The 25856-nt window shown below is 36.5% G+C and overlaps 1 protein-coding gene across 1 annotated transcript; it reads right to left on the minus strand.

Annotated features, from left to right (window-relative positions):
* Positions 1-2404: 2404 nt before the first annotated feature.
* Positions 2405-23979, minus strand: LOC140149094 (uncharacterized). Its single transcript, XM_072171260.1, has 7 exons — positions 23782-23979; positions 16487-16763; positions 15601-15660; positions 14381-14518; positions 9903-10022; positions 8523-8574; positions 2405-7053 (listed from the first exon to the last, which is right to left on the minus strand). Exons 2-7 carry the CDS (start codon positions 16742-16744, stop codon positions 6788-6790), a joined length of 894 nt encoding a protein of 297 aa, XP_072027361.1. The 5' UTR covers positions 16745-16763; positions 23782-23979; the 3' UTR covers positions 2405-6787.
* Between the last annotated feature and the right edge of the window lie 1877 nt (positions 23980-25856).

The following is a 25856-nucleotide window of genomic DNA, read 5'->3' on the forward strand; positions in this document are numbered from 1 at the left end:
AACACCTTGATATTTTAAAGAAAATGATTTCTGTAAAAGTATAACAATAATCAGTTGAATGCAACAAGGTTGCACATCTTCATAATAATGAAGTAAATAAACAACCTTCATGCATTCAGCTATTAAGTTAACTTGGATGAAATTTGAATATGAATATTGTATTTTAACAGGTAAAAATATGTAAATATATGTATAACATTTTTGCTTAAAAACTTTAACAGTAACTTTTAAAGATCGTGTCCGTCTGCTGCTTAAACAGTATAACTGTGTTTCATAATTTACACATACAGATTTTTGATTGTTATACATGGGGACCAAAATGAAGTACTGAAGGCATTTATTGAGAGCAACCCAGATGATACAGGTTCTCTATTTTGGCCTCCATCTAATCTCTTTGGTTTCATGTTGTACATGTAGTGTCAGTTATGGTGATAAAAATGTTGTCAAATGTCAATACTATAGATGAGGTGATGCATGACTTCATATCAAACATTTAAGATCTGCTCCCACAAAATGAGCATAAATTCGCAAGTTTATTGTTTCAAGATCTGGCTGCTGAGTGGATGTTCTTTGTTTGATATGCACCTGTATAAACCATTAGTGTGTCATTTGTAAATGCTCCATTGCAGGGCCGTAGCAAGCGGGGCGGCCGGGGATGCCATGGCCGCCCCACTTTTTAGAAATTTGTTATGTTTTTATTTGTAATTTGGCCGCCCCACATTTGTGATGGCCGCCCCACATTTTTCAACCTTGCTACGGCCCTGCTCCATTGTGCATGTTGTGCCCCATTTCTAAAGGACCTACTGGCTTGCAGAATGCCTGAATCACAAAGACATGCCACTGTCTTGTACAGGTGTGCATCGAAAACACCAAATCAGCAGCGAGCAGGTCTAGAAACGACCAACTCTCATTTTGTGGAAGCAGGTCTCATTTAAGTTGGCAGTCATCATTGTTCTTTGCCTTCCAATATGCACACACATCCTGTTTTGTTGAGGACCTTTTATTAAAAAAAAAGCATCCCAGATCAGACAAAGGGCAATATTGGCTTGTTGAAATGTGTAATTATCATATGCAGTTCCGTCAAGCATATCATAGACCAATCCCTTATCCTTTAAATGAACATTGCTGTCACCTCATCTATATTGAGCTAGTCTTATACAAAAATCACTAGGCAAATTTACCATGAGAAATCAGTTAAAATATATGAACAAGTATGAGAATATTTCTTGTTGCTTTTCTTCCGTATCAAATTCTCACCATACTGTAAAGCCACAGTATTTTCATAGCACAAAATGTTTGATTATTTCAAAAGAAATTTCATTTTTGCACCATGTGATTTTCAGGAAATTAATATATTTTCTTAAAGGTCTATAGGAAAAAGGAAAATATTTGCTAGCATGGATATTTAGTTCTTTGGAGCGTGTGCTTATTGAGGGCACTATACTCTCCATATGGCTATTGCTATGCTGAATACTGTATGAAAATGTAGAAATATAATAAAATAGTTGCCTTGTTTGCTCTTTTGGAAAAATTAAAAAGTCCTATACCTAAATGATAATTAAACCTAGGTGAACTAAATACTGTTTACCAATTTCTCGATCATCAAAGTATGGTGAAAATTTGATTTGGAAAATAATTCTCATTCGCTTTTATGGAAGATGATCGAACACCAAACCTCTGTGGCAGTGGAGATTGAATTCAGAATTATTTCTTGACCCAAAGGCTGAGTGTGAAATTCTTCATCTTTTGTTGGGATGGTCTTCTTTACATTGTTCTTTATTGTCAATTTATTTGCTTTCCACAAGCCAGCATGCTTACATAGGCATCAGTCTGGCTTGATGAGCAGTTTCCATGAACCTGGTCCCACCAGGACTCAAGTGTGTCTCTGTACTCAATGACTGTCAATAAAACACATAATTGTGTGTTATTCTGCATTACATTAAAGGTTAACTGCTCTATTTTCTTGTGTGACTGTGTCTTATTATTAGGCCAAAAACAATTGTGTTGCCGTCTAGTGGGAAAAATGGGAAGGTCTGGTCTGTCAAATTTCCCCCATAAATATTAAATAATGCTTCTTCCATTAGGGACATTTGTCAATTTGGACTACTGGAGTGGATACTTGTTAGATAATCAGATTAAGAGAATTCTTTCAACAAAATATGAATTTCAAGTGAAAAATATGATTTTTTGAATATATTTGTAAAAATCTTTTTTCAGGATTTTGGGACCACCAGTTTTTGTTAGCACTGTTCAAATTTTTTTCTTGCACACCCCCACCCTTTTTTTTAGCCTTGCACACATACCATCACTGCCATCCTTTGGGAGCAACTTTTGATGCTGTAGCTAACTTGGTTGAAGAGGTCAAAAGTAGGGCCTTCTCAGAAATTGGTTAATTAATTTTTAAGAAGGTGCCCTGCCCAAGAAAGTTTAGTAAAGTATCTTTCCGAGTTAACTTTTGTCTCGGCGAGAGTGAATTTTGGCCAAAAAGGCCCATGCTCACAATAATGTTTGTCCTGATCTTGTCAAAATATGCTTTTTTCAGAGGGGCAATCTTTCTCCTGTTCTACACTGGTTATACCCTGGATTGATGCACACACTAAAATATCATCCAATCATCAAAATGTTTTGTTTCAAAGATGCACAATTTTATTTTACTGTAATTGAAAGTACAAATATAACACTAAAATGCATATCTTCATATACAAATGCACTCCATCAAACAATAAAAACCTGTAAGAAAAATATGAACGTAAAAATCAGAATTTTATCATTTATATAGAGAATTTGTTTTAGTACTAAACATTTCTGATTACATTTTATAATGTATTTTAACTTTTATTTTAAAATAAATTCTTACAGCCCCAGGCAGTACTCAAGTTTGGTTTGAGTAGGAAGGTGTCAGAATATGCCAAAATTGACCTTCAGAAGAGGGACATTGGTATAACAGATGGGCACAAATATTTGCAACACATCCCTGCATAGTATTTACTTGCATTACTTATTCAGTGAGTAATACAATCAATCATCTGTTCTTCCATGCATTATGTGACTTGATTCCACAAAACAGGAACATGTTAAAACATTTTTGATAAAGCTGTATAAGTTAGAAAAGAAAACCAATTTGTTTTCCATGTATATTTTTGAAGATTCATGACAAGGGTTCTTGTAATATTAGTGTTATTACAATTCTGAGAAATAACACAATTTTTTTCTTTTAAAATTACACAGCACTGGAAATGGGAATTCAACAAAATCAAGAGGTATTCCAAAAACTCACTTTATTGACACGATCCACTTTTTGGGGGGCTTGGTCACCATCAAGTTACTAAGTATTAAGACACAGATTCATGTACACAATAATCCCTCGTAAAACTCTACAAAAGGATTAACATATCGAGTATAAGGCACATTTTACACAATTTACAGAACAAAGAAAATAATAAGGTCTAGTACAGAATATTAAAACATTATATACATAGAGCTCTGAATACATAATATAATACAATATGGTCCTTTAATTCCTTTGGTAATAATTTCCTACATTGAGAAAACTTTTATTTTGATTTTTCAATCACTTGATATGTTTAACATAGCGAATATAAGCAAACTTCTTACAAGTCTATTAATCAGGATTGGGGTCAGTACCAGGATTAGGATGCAATAAATGATCAAGAATATACACTTTAGCACCTCAATAGGTCTGAAAGCCATGTGGTTTGTTCTCCTCCCTCTATGAACACATAAATTATTCAATATCAAAATCAATCCTGCTACTACTTTCCTTTTACCTCAAAAGCTTTCAACCTGCTTGTTGAGAGCGGCTTTCTCTATCATTTCCTAATTTGCCACTTTTTAATCATTAAAATTGACCACCAGGCTGTAGATTGGAGTCCATGTTACATTCTTGGGCACAACAAAAAATTTAGCTATTTTCCCAACAACATCCAGATCAATAATATCAGATTGGGAGAACTTGTATTCCATACAGCCGCATGTGTAACTCTTGGAAACCAAAACACTGTACCTCTGTGGCATATAATTGACACCTTTACACATGAGCACTTGCAAAGTTTGTGCATGGTAATGCTTAATATTTACAGTTGGCATACTTTAAATCAAAGTTTGGCAAGCATATGCCAAATTAATTCCGAGGATCAATAGGAATAACCCTTCCATGAGTATAATGCCAATATGGTGGAGTGAACTGGAGTCCCAAATTCTCAAAATCAAATTCAATGATCCAGAAGTAAAGGTGACAAGAGACTGCTATTCTTTATTTGCACACCTTGAGTGACTCAGATGTATCATGATGGCAACAGGGCTACATCTTAATTAAAAAGTAATTCTTGAATATAAAAACATCACCAGCCTCACACTTTCTTGAATTACACTGATCCCATTTTTCTATACATGCAAGAAAGAGGGTACTTTGTGATATGTTGCCCGCCTCAGCCTATTGGCAAAGTTAACCACAATCTGGCTTGTCATGGGAACGGAAATGCAATTTTAACAAGAAAACATTCTATGTAGAGAAAAAATTGAGTTATGGTCAAAAGAAGTAGTCGCATTATTTTAAATATTTCATTCAATTCAGTTTGAATAATTTTGGTTGTATTTCAGGAACCGGATATCTTGAGAATTTCATGATAGATTTAAAAGTGAACATCAAATAGAAGAAACAAAATGAGCACTGATTTGGCACAACAAGCCACTCATATCGCTCAACTATGTGAAAAATATTTCCAAATAACATTTATTTTCATAGTTTGATGTATATAGTTCCTAGATTCAATAATTTCACATGATTATTAGATTCACAATAAAAATAGATTCATGTAAGCAAACCCCTTAAACCAATTTATTATGTAAGTGCAAGAACATTGTATGTTGAATAGCTGCTTTGTGTAAAATGCATACTACCAGCATATTGTAATTTGTTGATTTTCTCAATTGTATTGCATTGCTTACCAAATTGCTACTTTGATATCTACGTATTTGAATCACTTAATATTACTGTAAAGCATGAAAAGTTCATATAAATGAAAATTGTGCAAATTCTGCGAGTGCAGTTGATTCATGAAATTTTCATACACAAAAACTGTACAAATTCACAAAATTTTTATGTCGCAGAAACATGGTTTACCTCCCAAACGTAACATTTTAATGCTGTGAAAATGTTTTAAGGTATTAGGAAGCTGATGGTGAAAATGCAAACAGCAGCTATTATTTCTCTGTAAATACTCTTGCACACACACACAATGATTAAATCTACTAAAAATTTTTGTCAGAGAAGAACGGCACTTGTTTACATTTTGAGAGAGTGCAGAGTGTAAACACAGAAGTGGGGTTCTGATTGGCTGAATCAATCGTCTGACAATCATAGCAACACACCAATAATCTGATTGGCCGATTGTGTGTGAAATTGTTTGTCGGCTCAGATCAGCGCCCTTAAAGCGAATACAAAGCTCCGTGTATGTCCCTCATAAACAGGGCGCTCACGTCAATCTGAGCAAGGGAGTGCCGTTCTTCTCTGAATCCCAGTGTAAATGTTTAAACCCCAGATACACAGAAGTGTAATCTATGAATACATAAAGGCACTAATTATACATATATGATACTAAATATTATCAATACAAAATAATCAATAAAACATGATAACTTTGGTATAAATACTTAAATATAAATTGACTAGTATAATTATTATGTTTTAAACACTTAAAATTTAGATATTCATAATTTACATTATCTTTGTTCAGAGAGTAGTTTTTCCCTTGTCCTCTTGGAGGATCTTCATTGGCTTCCGGTTAAACAACAAATTTATTATAAGACTGCTCTCGTATGTACAGAACTTATCCAGTTATACTTCATCTTGCTTATCTACATCATTAGACCTTGACAAATCTAACTGCACTGAACTTTGTTTAAAAGTCTTAATCTTAAAATTCCTATTAAAAGGCAAGTGATAGAGCGTCCTCCCATGCTCCTTAGCTGGATGGAACTCTTTACCAAATCAATTAAGAACTGTAATTCCATTGTTCACTTAAAGAAGCATTTAAAGCACATATTTTTCCCTGATTTACATTTGTTTTCAAATGTTTTCATGTTTTGTGTTTGTCCACTGGTTGTTTTTATCACTTTGTACACACAATGGTGTATTTCAGTGTCTGTTAATAAATTATGTTAATAATTATATGTTTCCCTTTTATCCTTTACCCTAACAAGTTAAACACTAGAAAAGACACTTTCTTCATCATAAAGGGACATCACAGAAGTATTCTGCAGTAAACTGATTGACTAACTGCACCCATGATAATAATTCATCCGTTTTCAAGAAATAGCGCCTTAAGCCATGCCTTCTCAAGTGATGTATGCTAACATGAGCAATTGAGCATGGTGTCTGAATTGTTTCTTGTCCCCAGGAACAAGAAACTACCAACTTCTTAAAACTGTTTTTCTCTTGACCAGGGGCTTATCCAGTGGTGTGAAGGGAGTCAATGCCTAAAACATGAAAAATCAGCCTATTTGGGGGCTAATCTTGCTGCTGCACACCCTGGGTTCTGCTGCACACCCTGGGTTCCGCTGCGCACCCTGGTGTCTAAGGTTTCTGCATACGTACCTGTTGACATGAAAATACAGCTTCTGACTTACTCATTACAAGGATAAATTACTACATTGGTAACAATTGTAAAACCAACCCCCACAAAATGACAACTATTTGAGAAAAGGTGGATTGTCAGTCTGCATGCCCCTTTAGTTTCTCATTACATTTTGTTGTAACCATATTAATCTACATGACCAAAGCTTGCTGATCAGTACCATCATCCTCTGTTGCATCACGTCCTACAGCACCTTGGTGTCCATTTGCTGTATCACCTGCTTGTTGCGTTGTATTGGTTTGGTATGCTGGAGGTGGGGCACTCACCACATATGCTGGAGGAGGCATCATGGCGCTGTTTGGGTCTGGGTGAGATCCAGGCTGATATGAAGCTGGCGGAGTTGGATTGATCACAATGGTTTGGCTTCGTCCTTGTGGCATGGTTATTGCTTGGCCATCTACAGGGTGAAACAAAAATGTGTATCAGTATGTTTGGAATAAATATGATGACATAGATCCACTTTTTGAGTCTCTGTAAAACCAGTTTTGTTGTTGATATCATTCACTTATATGTGATTACGTGACCCACTCCAAAAAACCCCGGAACAAGTCCCCAGACATGTTTTTGAGTTACAGGCTTCTAAAGATAACTTCCCAGAAAAAAATCCAAATTTTGACATTTTTGATTTCATGGTATTTGACTATAGGACTAAGTGGACTTTCAAATCCTTGAAAATGCTTATTAAAAAGAGGTTTGTTTAATCAATAATTACCAGTTGAACTAGGATGCTTCAATCTTGTGTAAAGCAAAAACTAATTGGCACGTTTCTCAGAATACCAATTGGGCAAACATATAAAGGTATCATTTACACAATTATTCATATCTTGAAAAGTATTGATGCTATTTATATAAGTTTGGTATCATTTTAAAGCTATTGTCTGGTGCTTACATTTATATTAAAATCTTGTAATTTCAAAAATGTGACTTGTTCCTAGTTATGTCAGAGTGGGTCACATATGTGACCATCCAGCACAACTGAGCCCAGATGTCGCCAGTGCCACTATTGAGATATGCTCCATTGAACAATAGGAAACAAAGCATTTATTGACTGTTTTATTGATTTTTCACTACTTAAATGTCAAGTACTATAAACATGATATACATCATAAAAGCTAATTTCAAGCAGAATATTTTGGTTGAATATCTCAAAAATGATGATTGGCGACTTCCGGGCTCAATTGTGCTGGATGGTCACATATGTGTTTCTTGGATGGTGAAAGTGGGTAAATTTATGCTATGAAATATAGTTTTGTACTTATTGTTTAATATGCAAAAAGTATATCAATGACCTGTGTGCTAAAATTGTACTAATTGTTGTCTTTTTGATAATTCCTTTTTTGTGCATTTTCCTATTTGCATGCTACAGCTGATAAATATTGGCATATATATCTTTCTGGATTACATATCACTTGGCTTTTCTCTATTTAAATGCAGGTTTCTTATTCATACTATTTTGCACATAATCTTTTTGCCAAATCAGTCAATTTCAGCAGTGAAATAATAAGCCCTCTCTACATTGTCTATTGATTGATTATCACCATCCCCATTTTTTTTTCAATCTGGGTTTCCACTGTAGTATAAAGTTTAATTCTTATTGTATTTCTTTTTTTAAACGGGCCATTTCGTGCCTGGTACATCCTGCCATTTCATGTACATAATTATTATTATTATCATGTTATTCCTATTATCAGGATTGTTACTATTAATATTATTATATTGGTTATTTATTATCATTATCACTATTATTGAATTCCATTTGTACATTGTATTATTGATTGGTGATTGGCAAAATAAAATATGAATGAATGAATGAATAAGAAACGTGTGACAAATATTTAAATTTCAGAATTACCCTATTTTTCTTACCTTGTGGTACCACAAATGATCCAGATGGTACAGCGGGACTGTACTGTATTTGCTGAAAATAACATAAAACTTAAAATTGTCAATGATAGGCAAAGAATTGAATAGAAAGAATGCACACTTTTATGACACTCCATGTATAATGCTAATAATGCTATGGGAAACCTACCATATTGGATTGACACACAAGGGCATCAAAACAGTACAGTGTGAGTTCTTTATTCTGAGCAACAAATCAATTACAATCCAAGAGATTACACCCAAAGAGCACAGACTTCGCCATGCTTGTGTATTGCGCTAGAAGGGCAAAAATAGTTTCAAGTTAATTCTCTTTGGGTAAAAACTCTTTGGTTACCTATGGTGCAACCAAATGTATTGCATGTGACCTAGGATACAAATATACACTAATGACTAGGTGCTCACACACTCTAGATTAAATTGAAAGTAAGGCCACTATCAATGGTAAAGATGTTCAAGCTGCAATCTCTTCACCATGTAGCATGGGGTAGAAAGCTGGCAAAACTAACCTTGAAAGAAAAAATAAGGATCCTAAAGCAAAGGATGCCAGGGACTTCATTTAGAGGTCAAAATAAGATATTCTGAAGCAGGGGTAACTCCTTTTGAAAATTGCCTCCAGTTCATATGTCTTTGTCTTGAACCAGGGACAATTTTACATCAACTTGGGGCAAATGCAGAGTAAAAATGAATATTATGTTGTTTTTAAAATGTTTGTGCTTTTAGTACCCTGGCAATTTTCAATAAAAAGTTGCCCTGCCCCTGGTCATGAAGATCTCCATAGGAACCAGGAGCATTTGCAGGTTCAGGAGGGGCAACATTTTTTTATGTTTATATGATTCTCAACATGGCACAAGGAGACAGGGAAGACAAGAGTCCTGAACCACCAGTGCACTGCAAACTTAATCGACAGGCCTATAACCAGATAGGTCATCTAAAGATAGACATTTTTTTCATTTTCAGGCTATTTTATAATTTGACCTCAAATGACAGTTGACCTTAGTGTGTGATGTTGAAGATTACCAATACATGAAGGATCCCATGAAAGTTCCCATAGTGTAACTATGGCCTGAGTTTGGTTGCAATTGGATTTTGAACTGTTCATGAGAGTCCAAATATTTCATTTCAGCCTATTTACAAGTTGACCTCAAATGGCCTTTGACCTCTGTATATGACCTTGAACACCACCAATACATGAAATTTCCTTCAGACGACCTAACAATGCAGCTCAAGACAAATCTCATTGGAGGCAGCTTGTGACCGACTGCTTTACAGCTGACCAATGATAATATGAGCAAGTACTGATATGACCAGATGGTACCTGAGAGAGTGGATTTGGATATGAAGCTGTTTTTCAAACTGACTTACCAGAGCTCTTGGTGGTGCACAACATGTCCCTCTACAGCAGAAAGCAGCTGCTACAATAGCAATAATTCCTTCAGCTGCTGCTATTGCCACTATGGCCACATTAATGGCCATGCGTCCACTCTGATTAAAGAACAACAATAAATAATTGATGTTTAACGTATTTATTGAAAATGATAATGTTTGTGGGCTGACACATACAAATTCTCCCCCCTGGCTAAAACCTGTGGTGGTCATATGCACTTAGTGAAAATACTTGATAAAAAATGTTTGATATTGTAATTCATATATCTAGCTCAGGAGAACAAACATACATATATTATCTAAAACATTCAAGTGCATCCAGACACAGATTGTTTGATAGCTTAATTTTTTTATCTAGCTGAGGAGAACAAGTAAACATTATTAAAACATTCAAATACATCCAGATACATAAGTAGTTAATGTGTCCAGCCAGTCGCAGCCACATCATGCTGGTGTCAACTGTTACATGTACTTTCTTCCTTCTTCTATGAGTGAGCGCTGTGAGGCTGCTCTCTCCAGAGCTCTGTGTTTTTGAGAACTTTACACAGTCACTAGGCACTTTTACTGCAAAAGTTGTTTACCATCTTCTTTAGTTATCATCAGAGAACATTTTGGTTATACATTGATGCAGTTTTTGTGGATAATTGCTACATTTTGGTGATATTCTGGATTTTAGATTTTTCACCACTGTATTTCATCTATACTACTATTTCACCATAAGACACTATGCATGTGTTGATTTGTATTGGATTTTGGATTTGCACAGATATCATCCTTGTGTGGCAAGGACCATTACAAATTAATCAATTATTGATCATGGATCAATCACCTCAAGTACAGAATTACTCTAGAGAAACTCTCTTATCTCTTAATGATGGCACTCACCATCATTTTCTACCCAAGGAAGTATTTCACACTTTATGTGCGCTGGATATTTCAAGAGTCAAACCAACAAGAAGAGGAAAGAAAGGTGGACTGAAGCATAGACAGAAATTGAAATCTACTGTGTATAAGGCCAATGCTACTGATGATTTATCACTGTTTTCATTGAATTGCCAGTCAGTCAAAAGTAAAGCAACTCGAGGTATCATCACTGATTTGCTTGTTGAGTATGACATTGACATCTTTGCTCTTACCGAGACATGGTTAGCTGGAAACGAATCTGATGATTTCATCTTATCTTCTCTTACACCTCCTGGTTATGAAATCTATAATGTACCAAGAGGCGGTGGGGATCCACATGGAGGGATAGCAATCCTCTTCAAACAAGGCATCACAGTTGTATCAAAATCTTGCGATCAGAACCATCAATATACAAACTTTGAATTCTGCGATGTTGTGTTCACCTGTGGATCTAAATGCTTTACGCTTGTCACAGTCTATCGTCCTTATCCATCGGCCAAAAATCAGTTCATCGCTGGAAAATTCTTTGAGGAATTTTCTCAGTTCCTACAGGACTATGCCATCTCCCAAGGTGAATTGGTGCTAGTCGGTGACCTGAATCTACATCTTGATATTGAGGATGACCATAACACACAGAAATTTGTTGACTTAATGGACAGTCTTAGTCTTACACAGTTTGTTGTAGGGCCTACTCATCGTTGTGGGCGCACGCTTGATGTTGTGATCTCTCGTGAAAGTGACAATCTTGTCAAAAACACATGTGTTCTCGACTTAATATCCGATCACGCTCTCATCGCCTGTACATTACAAATCGCAAAACCAAAAATCCCCATGAAGACAATAACATCTAGAAAATACAGGTCAATTGACCCTGCTGTATTGAAAGAGGACATTGTATCATCTGTTTTAACGACATCTCCTGCCACCAATGTCAATGATGCAGTTAATCAATACAACGACATTCTTTCTAGCCTGTTAGATCTGCATGCACCTGCTCGCACAAAATCTGTCGTTCCACGGATACAACAGCCTTGGTTCTCAGACTCCTTGCATCAATTAAAACGTGAGCGTCGGAAAGCTGAACGGAAGTGGATCTCCAGTAGATTGACTGTAGACTTGGAGATTTTCAAAGCCCTCCGTAACAAGTATAATGTTGCACTTTATCATGCAAAGTGCACATTCTTTAACAACAAGATTCTTGAGTGCGGTAATAACTATAAGACCATGTTCTCCATTATTGGTGAGGTATTGCACAACAAGAAAACCACAAAACTTCCTGATCATGACTGTTCCAGTGACTTGGCTGACCAGTTTGCCAATTACTTTATGTCTAAGATTGAGACAGTTAGATCCAATATGCAATCTAATGTCACTGGTATCTCAAGTAGTCAGCATAATTGCAATTTGTCTTTCAGTAACTTTGACACTGTGTCAGTTGCTGATGTCAGTGAGATTATCACAAAGTCTCCTTGTCCTTCCAGTCTTCTGGATCCTCTACCTTCGTGGTTGGTTAAGCAACAGTTAGATGTTCTGCTGCCTGCAATTACCTCCATTGTTAACATGTCATTAATGGAAGGTTTTGTTCCAGCTCCCTTGAAAGCTGCCATCATTAACCCACTGCTCATGAAAAGTAGTTTGGACCATAACACTCTTAAAAACTACCGCCCAGTTAGCAACCTGACATTCATCTCCAAGGTGCTTGAACGTGTCGTTGCCAAACAGCTCAATGAGCACATGTCAAAACATCATCTTCATGAGCCATTGCAATCCGCTTATAAACAGTATCACAGCACAGAGACTGCTCTTGTAAAGGTCCACAATGACATCATGTGGGCCATGGAAAGACAGGGCGTTACTATCCTGCTGCTATTGGACTTAAGTAGCGCGTTTGATACCATCGACCATGAACTGTTAATTGCGAGACTTCAAGATATTCTCGGGGTAGATAGCATTGCCTTGAACTGGTTAAATTCATTACTTGTCTGGTCGGACACAACGTGTCTGCATCAATGGGGCCTTTTTCCGACTCTCAGTTGCTTCGCTCACGGGTACCTCAGGGTCCGTGCTCGGACCTCTGTTGTTCCTGATATATACGCTGCCCATTGGCCCCATAATCCGCAAGTATGATATGGAACTGCATACCTATGCCGATGATACACAAATTTATATATCTGTGTGCCCAACATCTGCTCATGGCGTTGAATGTGCTGTCTCCAAACTTGAACAGTGTGTAAATGAAGTTCAGGAATGGATGTCTACAAATTTCTTAAAGCTTAACGCGACAAAACTGAGATTCTAGTTTGTGGTTTCAGAGCCCAACTGGCAAAATTTGACTTACCTTCTGTGAAAATCACTGGTGTTGACATTCCCGCTCAGTGCAACCATGTCAGAAACCTTGGGGTCATGTTTGACCGCGGTATGACTATGAGTGCTCAAGTCGCTAATATTTCCAAAGCTGCCAATTACCAACTCATCAATATTGGTCGAGCCCGCAAAATGCTCACCACCGAGGCCACTAAACTCGCTGTCCATACCCTCGTTACATCTCGGTTGGACTATTGTAACTGCTTACTAACTGGTATAACTGGCACTCTGCTAAAACGTCTTCAGAACATTCAACGCACCTCGGCTCGCCTTATTACCAGGAAGCGTAAATATGATCCCATCACCTCTGACCTCATCGACTTGCATTGGCTTCCCATCAAACAACGTATTGACTTTAAAGTCCTTGTTCTGGTTTTCAAGTCCATCCGCCAGCAAACCCCTGAATACATGTCTGCCATGCTGCAAGTTCATACTGGTTCCAGACGGCTCCGTTCCACATCTTCATCTGCACCTCAATTTGTTCAACTTCGCACTCAACACACAACTTTTGCCGACCGGTCATTTTCATGCCACGCTCCTCGCATTTGGAACCAACTGCCAGATCACATCAAACTTGCTGGATCTTTGAATATATTCAAAAACTCTTGAAACATCATCTTTTCACTATTGCTTACAACCAATGACATTTTCGCTCTTAATGATTATTTTGTTGTAGTAGTACTATGTATCACAGGGTATTCACCTTCATTGTATAATCTTTGTTTATTCATTGCTTTTTGTGCCTAGATTATAGCGCCTTAGTGCAAATTCTTTTTTGATTTTTGGCGCTCTATAAATGTCAGTGATTGATTGATTGATGAGTGCCAGCCCAAAACATGAAAATGCAATTGTATCCCATAATAGAAATGGGTATTAGTCTGCTCTTAATTCAAAAGTAATTTTCACTCTGTCATTGAACTGCTTGCCTGACTATCACCTGTAAGAGGAAGCAGGAAGAATCATGAAGCACCAGGCAACTGGGTGTGAAAAAACATTACTTTCTTCTTGAAGCATTATGTTGGCTAAACAGACTTACAAATTACCTACTTCACATTAAAAATAAGAAAGGTCTGTAGTGATTAAGCTTTACAATTAAGTGATTCAATGAAGTAATGTAAGGAATTAAGCCACATTTTTAAGTAGATCAAGGTGCTGACCAACTCACATGGTGTTATAAAACACATTCTTACCTGTGACAATTTCAGTGGTGGATCGAATATTGGCTCATAAGGTGTTGGACCCTCTAGGAATATGACTGGAAGAATACTTAACACCAATGAGCTTGATGCCAATGCTGACAGAATCGATAAGACCATGTAAGCTATGATCTAATAAGGGCAACACAAAAAATAATCATTTTAAATAAGTATATTATTATCTTTGGCACAATTATTAAGAACACTGAATAGTTATGATGAACAGATTTATATTTAATCTAATTACAGCTATGATGAATTAACTCTCCTTCAAGTTTTCTTCCTTTCTCTCTTTTCTCCCTGCCCTTTCTGTCTTTCCCCATTTTGTCTATCTATCTCTCACACACATACCCCCACCCTCCCCAAATTCACCCACCCACCACACACACAAACACCATATAGCCATGCACCATCAAGTTATTGTACATAAGTTTGCACATGGCACCTAGGGTTTTGATGCCTTAAGACCTCAGTATCATGCAATTCTTAGATACCATCATTTTCTTAAGGTTGCAAAATATATAATTCAAGTATGATTCAAACAGCTGTGAAGTATCAAGTGTAAATCAAAATGGATTTCGATTTACAACACAATCATAAGAAGTTTCCAATGTTTGAATGTAATTGGAATTCAACTGCCCAGCTGCGTTGCATGAAATCCATGAGCTAGAGGCACTTAATACTGGATAGTGGATAACAGTAATTCATTCAACTGATTTTACAGTCTCTTTTTTTTTCTGGCAAGACAAAAAGACACTAATTATATATTCAGGTGGTTTTGAGTACAAAACCGACCTAATTTTTCCTTCACAGGCATCTGGTGATCACACACACACACACAACATTTTTTCAAGACACATCACTTAAAGGAGTATTTCGTGATCCTAGCATCCTCTATTTATGTCATTTTTCAGTAGATATCCACGAAAAAAATCCTATTTCCAACATTTCAGTTGATTCCGACTTTGCGTTCATGAGTTATGCATGATTATGTGTATTACACTGCTCCATAGACAATGCGTTGTAATTTCGTTCTGGTGCACCAGAACGAAATTCAAATTTCACGATATCTTTGCTAAACGAATTAATCTGCAAGAAATATTTTGTACATAAACATTATGTAGCCAGAGGTTTCCAGTGATATAAAAATCTCAACTTTTTTGAGAAAGTGGGGGATGAGGCTGTGGACCACGAAATGCTCTTTTAATACTTACTGTGCAGTTATTCTTCTTTCTTACTGCTACACGACCCAAAATGCCAGCAACCATAAAGAACTGTGATAAAAACAAAAAGTCAACATTATGGACTCATTCATTATTATTCAATCATCTTTTTTTTTTTTCAATATTAATTCAATGTTGAGGGGCATCTGTAATTCTCTCGGTCGGGGTTGTTCCATCTATTGCACTTACCTATTTCTCGTGTATCTGTCAAAGAGGACACTCTTGCGAACTCCCTATTGGTTGTACAGGGCCTTTTAGTTCAATTTTCTCCGCATAGCATATACGAATTTGCATTTTCTTTTATTAATTATTTGATTAAATTGATTTCCCTCGTAAAAAAGGAACTTTTGGAATTGTTTCATCAAGAGGTATTTATTTTATGGCATGTTTTGTGATTTACGCCATTGAGTGCAAGATGGAACAGCCAAATCCAGGCAAAAACAATCAATGCGATAAAATCTATTGCAAGTGACATCATGCTGACTGACTGAATATTAGTCAAAGAAATGTTACAATATTACCCCATGGACCTGATCCCAGTGTATTAGCTTGAGGTTTAATTGCAAGTCACTTGGATAAAAAGGCGGAATTCCTAATTTGACGTTAAAAATATAATTATTAACCAGATTTGTACAGACTACAAATATATTGGGGCTCATCAATTTGAAGCTTGAACCTACCCACCTAAAGCCCTTGACATATTATCGATGTCGATTTGATGCCAATGATTGACCTGGGTCAGGTGATTGACCAAACAAAAGTATGACCTCAATCATCAGCATTGGATCGAAGTCGATAATATGTTGAGGCTTGGGGTGAGTAGGGTCAAGCTTAAAATTGACACTTGCATTAAACTGAAGTATAGTGAAATCCTTACCGCTAATCCTGTCCAAATTGACAGTCCATCGATAGCCCTGATGCAAAGGGCAAGAATAGCCATGACACCAAAGGCTACCACCAAAGCAGCAGAAATTAACTGAAGTGTAGCTGTCACACCTATGGCCTTGAGGTTTACAGGTGGATGCTGTCCTGATATATCACCATTGATGGTTACAACATATTGCTGGGATACCATTGGCTGGTTAGCTAGCTGCTCCTGAGGACCTGATGCTTGTTCTGCTTTTGTAGCGGCCATTTTGTTGCATAGATCTATACTATAGAAATAAAAGAATGAAAAAAAATCAACATACATTCGTTTCACAAAAATGATATACATTGTAAGAAGAAAGAAAGCATTAACCATCACCAGAGTTGAAAAAGCTACTGCTCTATCAAGACTCAACACCAGCTTGCCTCACAGATGATGGGTAGCACTAGCAGCAGTTACAGTTCTGTATAAAATGCAGACCAGCACTAGCACAGTTGTTCATAACACATCCAGTACACATGGCATGCGTTACACATCAACTCATACCATATTACGACTGCCAGTGCAACACGCATTGGAGCTCAAAATTACATATAAAAGGGGACATACTGACAGTAAAAGCTAACATTTTATTTTTATGGAAAAGAAATACTAATCTACATGTATTCAATAGAAATTTACAATATGACTTTCACGATGGGGTATGGACGTTTGGACAGTATTTTTTGTGGGACATGAGAGCACATCGGGCATATCGAATTGCATTCTGAATACGAAGAATGTCCTTCTGATATTAAATAATTTTGATTTTTTGAAATTCGCGATATAATATGCATTTTATGGCAAATAATTAAAAAATGATATTTTTGATATTTAACAATCCTCAAAGTAAACTTTATAAATCTAATGATACAGTAATGTACTTAAAGTGTACTTAAAGTGTATGTAGCTGGGAAGAAAAGCTGACGATCAATTGAAAATTTTGACCTCTCGTATTGAAGATATGGAATTTTTTTTCCCAAAACACCCAAAAAAATTAGGTCTTTTGGGAAAAAATGTATATCAATAATATGAAAGGTCAAAATTTTCAATTGATCGTCGGCTTTTCATCCCAGCTACATGCACTTTTAGTACATATCATTAGATTTATAAAGTTTACTTCGAGGACTGTTTAAAAATATCTAACATTTAAAAAATATCAAATTTTAATAATTTGTCATAAAATTTGTATTATATCGCTAATTTGAGAAAATCCCAAAAACAGGTTTTTGGCCCAAATTTTTTCACAAGCAGCTTAACAAAAAAAATTGTTTGGCCAAAAATGTTTTTTAATTATTTTTAAAAACTAGATAAAAATATCTAGGACCCGTATTTTTATTTTTTTGAATTTTGACCAACTTTGAGAAATTTGCACCAAAAATGGTCAAAAATTTAAAAAAAATCATAAAAAGCCTGATTTTCGCCCAAATTTCAAATATTTTTTGGTGAAGTTGGTCAAAATTCAAAAAAATAAAAATACGGGTCCTAAAAATTTGGGCAAAAAAACCTGTTTTTTGGGATTTTCTCCAAAAATGAGCATTTTAGCCCAAATTGGACCTCACAGATGAATTTATCAAGTCATTTCCATTCTAAAAATGTATACTTTTATATTCTTTAGACTAATAATTTAGCAGTTATGAGGTCCGAAAGTTTCCATAATTCCAGGGTTCAGACCAACCGTAAGTGAATATTTTGTTCTGGCTGGGACTGAATTATTCGGACCTATGCACTGCATGATCTTGGTACGGCAGCCATAGACTGCGGAACTCAGTTGTCAATGGTAGTCAGTCATTTATCTATTGGTCGTTTATGACTATCATTTGAAGAAAATGTGTTATGATACATCCTCCAGTTTCTATTTTCTTGAATCCTTTCATGACCACCACCACTGAAGCATAGTCAAGGACACTCGCACGAATTGAAAGACTTGTCGGTAACGACAATTAAAGATGTCAAAGGTCATAAAACACCAATTTGGTGTTTTCCGCTCCCAATAACATGTGTCTTACAAACAGCGGATGAGTACGGCATAACATGATCAGCTTTGCTGGAGAAGTCTATCCACAAATTTGCTCACCAATGAGCTTCACATTCGACTTCGAGGCTAGAGACTGTTGCATTCAAAATCTAGTCGGATTCGCTAGAGCATGACACTATGTAAAGCAATGGTGGTTTAGAAGTAAACACAGCCAATCACGACTGGCGATTACATCAAAAATGTTGCAAAATTGCACTTCAACAAAAGTTTCGATTATTCAAAATAGGCACTCTTAATTCAAAAGATACAGTTGACTCATCAAAATAATGGCGCACCTGATTTTTAGACCACCCGCGCTATATAGGGCTCAAATATTACTATTTCATCAAGGTTTAATATTCTAATCAAGCTTAAACTAAAAGTTTCATGTAAGGAGTCAATTGCTTTAAACTATAAAAGCAAAAATATTCAACAAGCTAAAAACGATTTTTTTTTACCCGTTTTTTAACAAGCTAAAACCAATTTTTGAAAAGAAGCTTAAAACATCAATTTTTTCATCATAAAAATCATCTAAAAAATCTTTTGAAAAAACAGTGACCTACCTAATATTACTAATCTATGTTTCCGATGATATCCAAGAAGCTAAAATATTGTGAAAGAGGGCAGGGTTTTGAGTAATGAGGGAAATTACGGGGTAAAATACATTACGTTTTTCGAGAAATTCGCCATCTTGAATAAATGCAGAATTACGTCACGCAGTAAAACGATGTCAAACACGCTTGAAAATGCATGATACCCTAGCGTAAATTACCGTCAAAACGAGCGTCGTCAGGCGCTTGAGCAACGCAAAAACTTCGGGAGCTGACATCACCGGTTTTGTTACCAGCTCTTTTACGTCAAAATAAAGTTTCGGCTCGCCAAAAAAACATTGAAAACATGTTTAACCTTGTTCGAGTCGAGCATATTCTCTAAGGTTAAACATGTTTTCAACTGTACAAACATACATGTAGGCCTACCTTTTATTCCAAAATTCACGATTTTATAGCTATTTTTGACGTATTAGTTTGTGGCCGAATTGGCATGGGACCGAGTTGACTGTATGTGGCCAAATTGGTTTGGGTCTTGCTACCCACATGTTGTATCTCATTACACATGCGATCACCGGAAAAGAAGGGAGCCATTTTACCCTCCCCCAGGCCATGGCTCATAATTATTGCACTCCATATGAGACCTTTAACATAAGATAACATCTACACAAAAAATGTGAATTTGACGTAAAAGAGCTGGTAACAAAAGTGTGCTCACATGAATATTTCGGCACTATTTGTGAGAAAAATCTTTAAAAATACAGTAAAAAGTAAAATTTTTGCGGTAGAGATCCGAGGTATATGCTCGAATATGGTTGTTATGCGGATCCGGTACAAAGATGCACCAGCATATAAATACCGATAAAACAATGTCAAACGCGCTGTCAAAACGAGCGTACATCAAGCACTTATGCTACGCAAAAATTTCGGAGCTCACATCACCGGTTTTGTTACCACACTTGAAATGGGACATACTACCTGAGAATTATGTCATTTATTATTTATTTCAACTTTCTTTATACAGGGTAGCTCCTTCAGTGTAAAAGCACTGCTATTCTTGGAGGCCCTGTGACATACATGTACAGGTGTAATTCACTTAAATACATTTATTACACAAATATTACAAGAAAAATATGCAATACCAAATTACAATGTATAAATAAATTACAAGAATCATGAAAAATATGATAATCAATGAACAGTGTGGATTGTGAGAGCTCTTGATTTAAATTCACTTAGGCTCAAGGAAATATAATTAGTGCGAGTGTCAACATCAACAGAACTATTCCACAGATTTGCTGCTCTCGCCTGAAACAATCTCTTACCAGAGTTATTGTTAAATTGAGGAACAACAAGTGAATTGGAGGAAGTACCTCTTGTGACATGATCATGAGTGAATTTGGTAAATGAAAATTTGGAACAAAGATAATCAGGAGCTCTGCCAGTAAGGCATTTAAATAACATAATAAGAATATGATTATTCCACCTTTTATCTAGTTTAAGCCACTTGAGAGAAGACATCATTGAATCAATATTAGTTCTGATATCAGCAGAAAGAATAATTCTGGCAAGGTTGTTCAAGAGAATTTGTAACTTACTTGACAGAGTAAGTGAACAGTTGGACCAAACATGACTGCAATAATCAAAATGTGGCATGACAAGAGAATCAGCAAGTTTTTTGAGAATATAATTTGGAAGATAATATTTCACGCGACGAATAACACCACAACGTTTAGAAACGTTGGAAGCAATTAAATCTATATGATGTGACCAAGTCATGTGACTATCAAAAATAATTCCAAGATATTTGAAGTTGTCAACTCTCTCAATAGTCTCACCCTCATAAATTAAAGAAATATTTTGGTACTTACTAAGATTTTGAGGGGTACCAAAAGCATCAATTTAGTTTTGCTGATATTCAAAGTGAGGTGGTTCTTTTTAAACCAGCTGGCAATTGTACGCATGTTAAAATTGAGACTGTTTTGAAGACATAAAGGATCTGATGAGCTAAGAAGCAATGAAGTATCATCAGCATACATTACTGTTTTACATATAACACTATCAGGCAGATCATTTACAAAAATAATAAATAATAAAGGACCTAATATAGACCCTTGTGGAATTCCAATGTTAATTGGTTTTAAATCTGATAAAGAACTGCCTACTTTTACTGACTGCATTCTACTTATGAGATACGATTTGAACCAGTTGAGTTCATTGTCCCTGATGCCAAACTTCTTGAGCTTATTAAGAAGAAGACTGTGATTGACAGTGTCAAAGGATTCTCGAGTACCGTACTATATAAACTGAGCTCAAAAAGAAACTTATAATTTTTCACAACTAATTACTTGTGAATCACAAGGTCATATCTTAAAATACTGTCAATCAAAATGAACCAAAATCACACACAGGATTACCTTAATACTCTACTCAAAACACATGTCAGTAACCAAGCAGTTGTCCAACTGACACAACAGCAAAATGCACTGTCATGGGACAGCTTCCTGGACTTCCTTCACTTTCACAGCCCAACATTTGGCACACAGGACAAAAATTCTGGGAGAATGCACACAAGATCCTTGCACAGATGATAAAACGGTGCTGCTTTCTGCTTTTCATACACTTTTTTCATGAAACAGGGCTGGGCTGTGAATGTGGTCCAGGAAGCTGTCTCATGTCAGTGCATTTTGCTGTTGTGTCAGTTGGATTACTGCTTGGTTACTGACATGTGTTAAGAGTAGAGTATTGAAGTAAATCTGTGTGTAATTTTGGTTCAATTTAATGGACATGATTTCAAGATATGACCTTGTGAAAAATTATAAGTTTCTTTTTGAGCTCAGTTTACTATAGGATAAGCCACTCGTTTGTGCAAATGAAGTCAGTCATTCAGCCTATGCGAGATAATGCATGTGATGGCATAGTACCCCTGTACGTGTAGGAGTGTATCACCTGTGGAAGAGATGATGCATGTTTACGTCATCGTTTCACAAAAAATTAAATGGCGAAAAAACGGCGAACATTTGGTCGAATCTTTCCATTACTATCATATCGTGAAAAACCAAATAGCTGAGGAGTTAGCTTAATATGCTAGGAAAATATTCTCTTCGATGACCCCATGACGAGACTGGCTAAATAAGCTGTATTTTTGCTGGAAAGGGTCCGAATAATTGGCAGTCGATGGGCGCCATCTTGGAAAAAATTAGGGTACCAAACTACCCAAAACTGTCAATCAACATTCCGATGGGTACCAAACTCCCTAGCAACCGTCACTCAAACTGCCGAAGTGACTTCAATTTTTATACAGGGGTTGAATACGAGTGACACGGCCCTGATTATGTCAACAACACGTATTTTAGTATTAACAGAATGGTAAATTAGTACAGATAAAAGGGGGTTATTTCAGGGTACATATGTTTATTATGCTGTATTGTCAAATGTTATAATTTATGTGGTCTTCGTAATATGTTTCCCCCGAAGTTGATACTGAAAGAACACTAGCCACGAATGCGAGGGCATCCATGAGCAAATTCGTTGCTAGTGTTTCTCCTTGTTGCGAAAGTTTAATATGATAAATTTGCAATTTGTACCTTATAAACTTATAATGCTCTCGGGTGGTCTAAAACTTAAAGCCTTAATGTACGATCTTTTTAAATTTTTAGATTTTTCTTTTTTTCTTCTAAAATGATAATATACAATCATTATGAAAGTTCCCAATACATTTGGACGCTTGAAAAACATTGGGAATTTGCAAAGAAACAACATCATAATCTTCACCTCTATCACTCGAAACATCTCGCACTATTTGGATTAGGACAGCGAGTGCGGCTTCAGAGTTAGTCTCCTCTACGCTGCCAGTTTGGTTACGCTCCCTCCACATGTGGAGGAGCGTAACCAACTAGTTTTGTACGAGACTACGGTTTGCGATCGTGGCCGACATAAAGTCATAATCTAAAAAAATTATGACTTTATGTCGGACCAACAGAAAATCCTCCCGTTTTACTACAAATAGGACGAATTTGACAGTTTGCTCATAGATTTAAGTTAGAACATGTGTAAGTATTACAAATATGCCAAAAAATCGGTTTTGAAAAAAATAAAGGTAAATTCTGAAAAAAGATCGTACATTAGGGACCGATCGTTATTTACGGCAGGGGGGGGAATGGGTGTTTTGGCAAAAATATCGACAAAAATTTCGCGTTCCCCCCTCGCGTCCGCTCAAAATTTTCGCGTTCCCCTTGTTTTCCCAATTTTCTCCATTTAAAATTTAACAATCCCCCCTCCTGGTTCAACTAAAATTTCAGGTTCCCCCCTCAAGACCACAAAAAATTTCGTGTTCCCCTAAATTTACCCATTCCCCCCTGCCATAAATAACGATCGCTCCCTTATGACTTTAAGTCAGGATCGCCAAAATAATTTTCAATTTCATTCATCTAAATTTCAACATTTATAACAGAATAAATAAATAAACCCCCGTTGCAAAAAATTGCAACGCTGACCGACCGAAAAACTGGCAAAACAACAGCAACTTACTCTAGAATCGAATGCGTAACTATTTTTGGCAATTTCGAGAGCTCGAGAGTTCTCGAGCAAGATAAGCTTAAATTTAATAAGCTTAACACACAAAAAACACACATCTTCATCTTGCTGCTTCGTGCACAAAATATCATGAATTGTAGACTGAGCCACAAACTTGAACTCACCTGTCACGCAGGGAAACGGCAATCAAATATACACTGGACTGCTGTAATTCCTGAATTTCCTATAACATAAACAGTATTATTTCGTCCCGGTTTTCTTTCACTATCACTTGTTTTTATTGTTTACATTGCGCTCCCCACTATTTATATTTACGCATTTACGTCACTTAAATGACGTCATCATTAGTCGCCAACAGCTAAGCGACTAAAATTACACCAATGCGATGTATTGTAGTTTAATGCTGGTTTCATACTACCCTGCCGCTTGCCGCTGAGCGGCGTGGCGCACGCGTATTGCAGACAAACGGACACAATCAAGGCTTGTCATTGGTTGAAACGCCCTGCCGCTTGCCGCAGCGGCAAGCGGCAGGAAAGTATGCTGGAGGCTTAAGGGCGTATTACACTAAATCACTGCGCGAAAGGTGCAATGGTGATGAGTTCCGGTTAAACGTATATGGCTACTGGAGACAACGTGATGTCCTTAGGGACCAGGTTCTTCGTGAGGTTGACATGTTCTGATTTAAATGAAAGATGCTAGCCTATTAATGACTAAAATAGATATGAAATTATACAAATCGATTTCACAAGAAAAGTAGGCCCTGTCCGAATTACTGCTAACGGAACAAGTTTTAATGCTAGTTTTGGTGTTGAAATAGCGGCGTCGCTTTTCAACATTTTTTAATAAAAAACTGATTCTATAAAGTTCCCCAAAATTGAAGCTTAAATAAAATTTCAGTCCTTAATTAATACAGGGATGACGTAAAAAAGTGAAAAATATTGTCACGCCTGGTAGAAATCGCCGTTTGAAAAAGTTGATTTTTACGTGCTTTTCAATGGAGAAGTTATTTGGTGGTTTACGCCCTTAAGAGCCAATCTCCCTTATGTGGGCGCACTAATTCAATAGAGGTCGAAGTTCATACTTCATACAAAATTAACCGATTTTTAGCCTAAAGTTGCCGAATTCAGCAACCTTTCACTCAGATTTTGCAAATTTTTTTTTACTCTCTCCAACTACCATGATGGAATCAGCATCATCTGAAATGCCATGATGGATGGAATCAGCATCATCTGAAATGCACTCATACAAGTTCCTATGTCTGGTGATCCCCAATCAAAAAAAATTCGGCACAAAGTATGAACTTTGACCTCTATTGAATTAGTGCGCCCACATAATCCCACTTTTTTTTTACTTGTTATTAGTTATACATAAGCCCCTTTATCCAATCATCCAAAAAGTAAGATGGGATCTTGTTGGCGCACATTTTTATTGCGGGTCAAAGTTCCACTTTCGTGCTGCACATAGGCAAATGTGCATCACTTTGGCACAAAGCTTGACCTTTGACCTCTTTTATATTAGTGCGCCCACATGATCCCAATTAGCTGTTGCTTGTGTTTTATCTACTGGTCGCCAAAGAAGCTAGACGATGACTAATAAAATTGGGATCTTGTTGGCGCATCTTTTTGTGATGCAGTGCAGCGAGTGGGAAAAAGAGGTCAAATTGACCTCCAAAATAAGGCTAAGTCCATTTTCAAAAAATCAGAAAAATATGAAGATCAAGAGATCCCAAGCTAATTTTTTCAGTTCTTGCAGAGAATTGCCTCTTCTTTGATGAAATGCTATTCGGAGAGTCAGGTGACGTTGGCGCGCAATAATACAGGCGTGCAAATATGTGCGAAAATAGGAAATTTTGACCTTTGACCTCTGTTAACTCGGTGCGCCAACGAAATCCCAAAAAAATTTTGCTGAAAAATGAAACTTGCCATGGAGGTCTTTAATTTCAAACTTGTTCGGACTTGGGATCTTGATGGCGCAGCCCATTATGATGCTTTGAAGTTTGCACGAGGGCGCTTTTCACCAAATCATTGGATTTGCTGATTTTGTGCGCCATCAAGATCCCAATTTTTTTCTTGGTTTTTGTAATGTAACCATTTGGTAGGCCTACTTTTAAAAAATGCAAAATGCAGGTTGGGATGATGATGGCGCACAATGTTATGCACCTCCAAAGTTTACCATTTGCAAGTAGGCCTAAGGCTCAGAGAGGCTGAAATTTCAAGAATTTTTTAAAGCTGAACGAGGG

The sequence above is a fragment of the Amphiura filiformis genome, chromosome 3, assembly GCF_039555335.1.
Source record: "Amphiura filiformis chromosome 3, Afil_fr2py, whole genome shotgun sequence".
Taxonomy (NCBI): domain Eukaryota; kingdom Metazoa; phylum Echinodermata; class Ophiuroidea; order Amphilepidida; family Amphiuridae; genus Amphiura; species Amphiura filiformis.

Excerpts from the sequence above, each read along its gene's own strand:
- LOC140149094 (XM_072171260.1), bottom strand. The coding sequence starts at position 16,744 with ATGGCCGCTACAAAAGCAGAACAAGCATCAGGTCCTCAGGAGCAGCTA. Across the intron at positions 14,519-15,600 it reads GAAAGAAGAATAACTGCACA|ATCATAGCTTACATGGTCTT; the intron begins GTAAGTATTAAA and ends TGCCCTTATTAG. Across the intron at positions 8,575-9,902 it reads GTGCACCACCAAGAGCTCTG|CAAATACAGTACAGTCCCGC; the intron begins GTAAGTCAGTTT and ends TGTTATTTTCAG.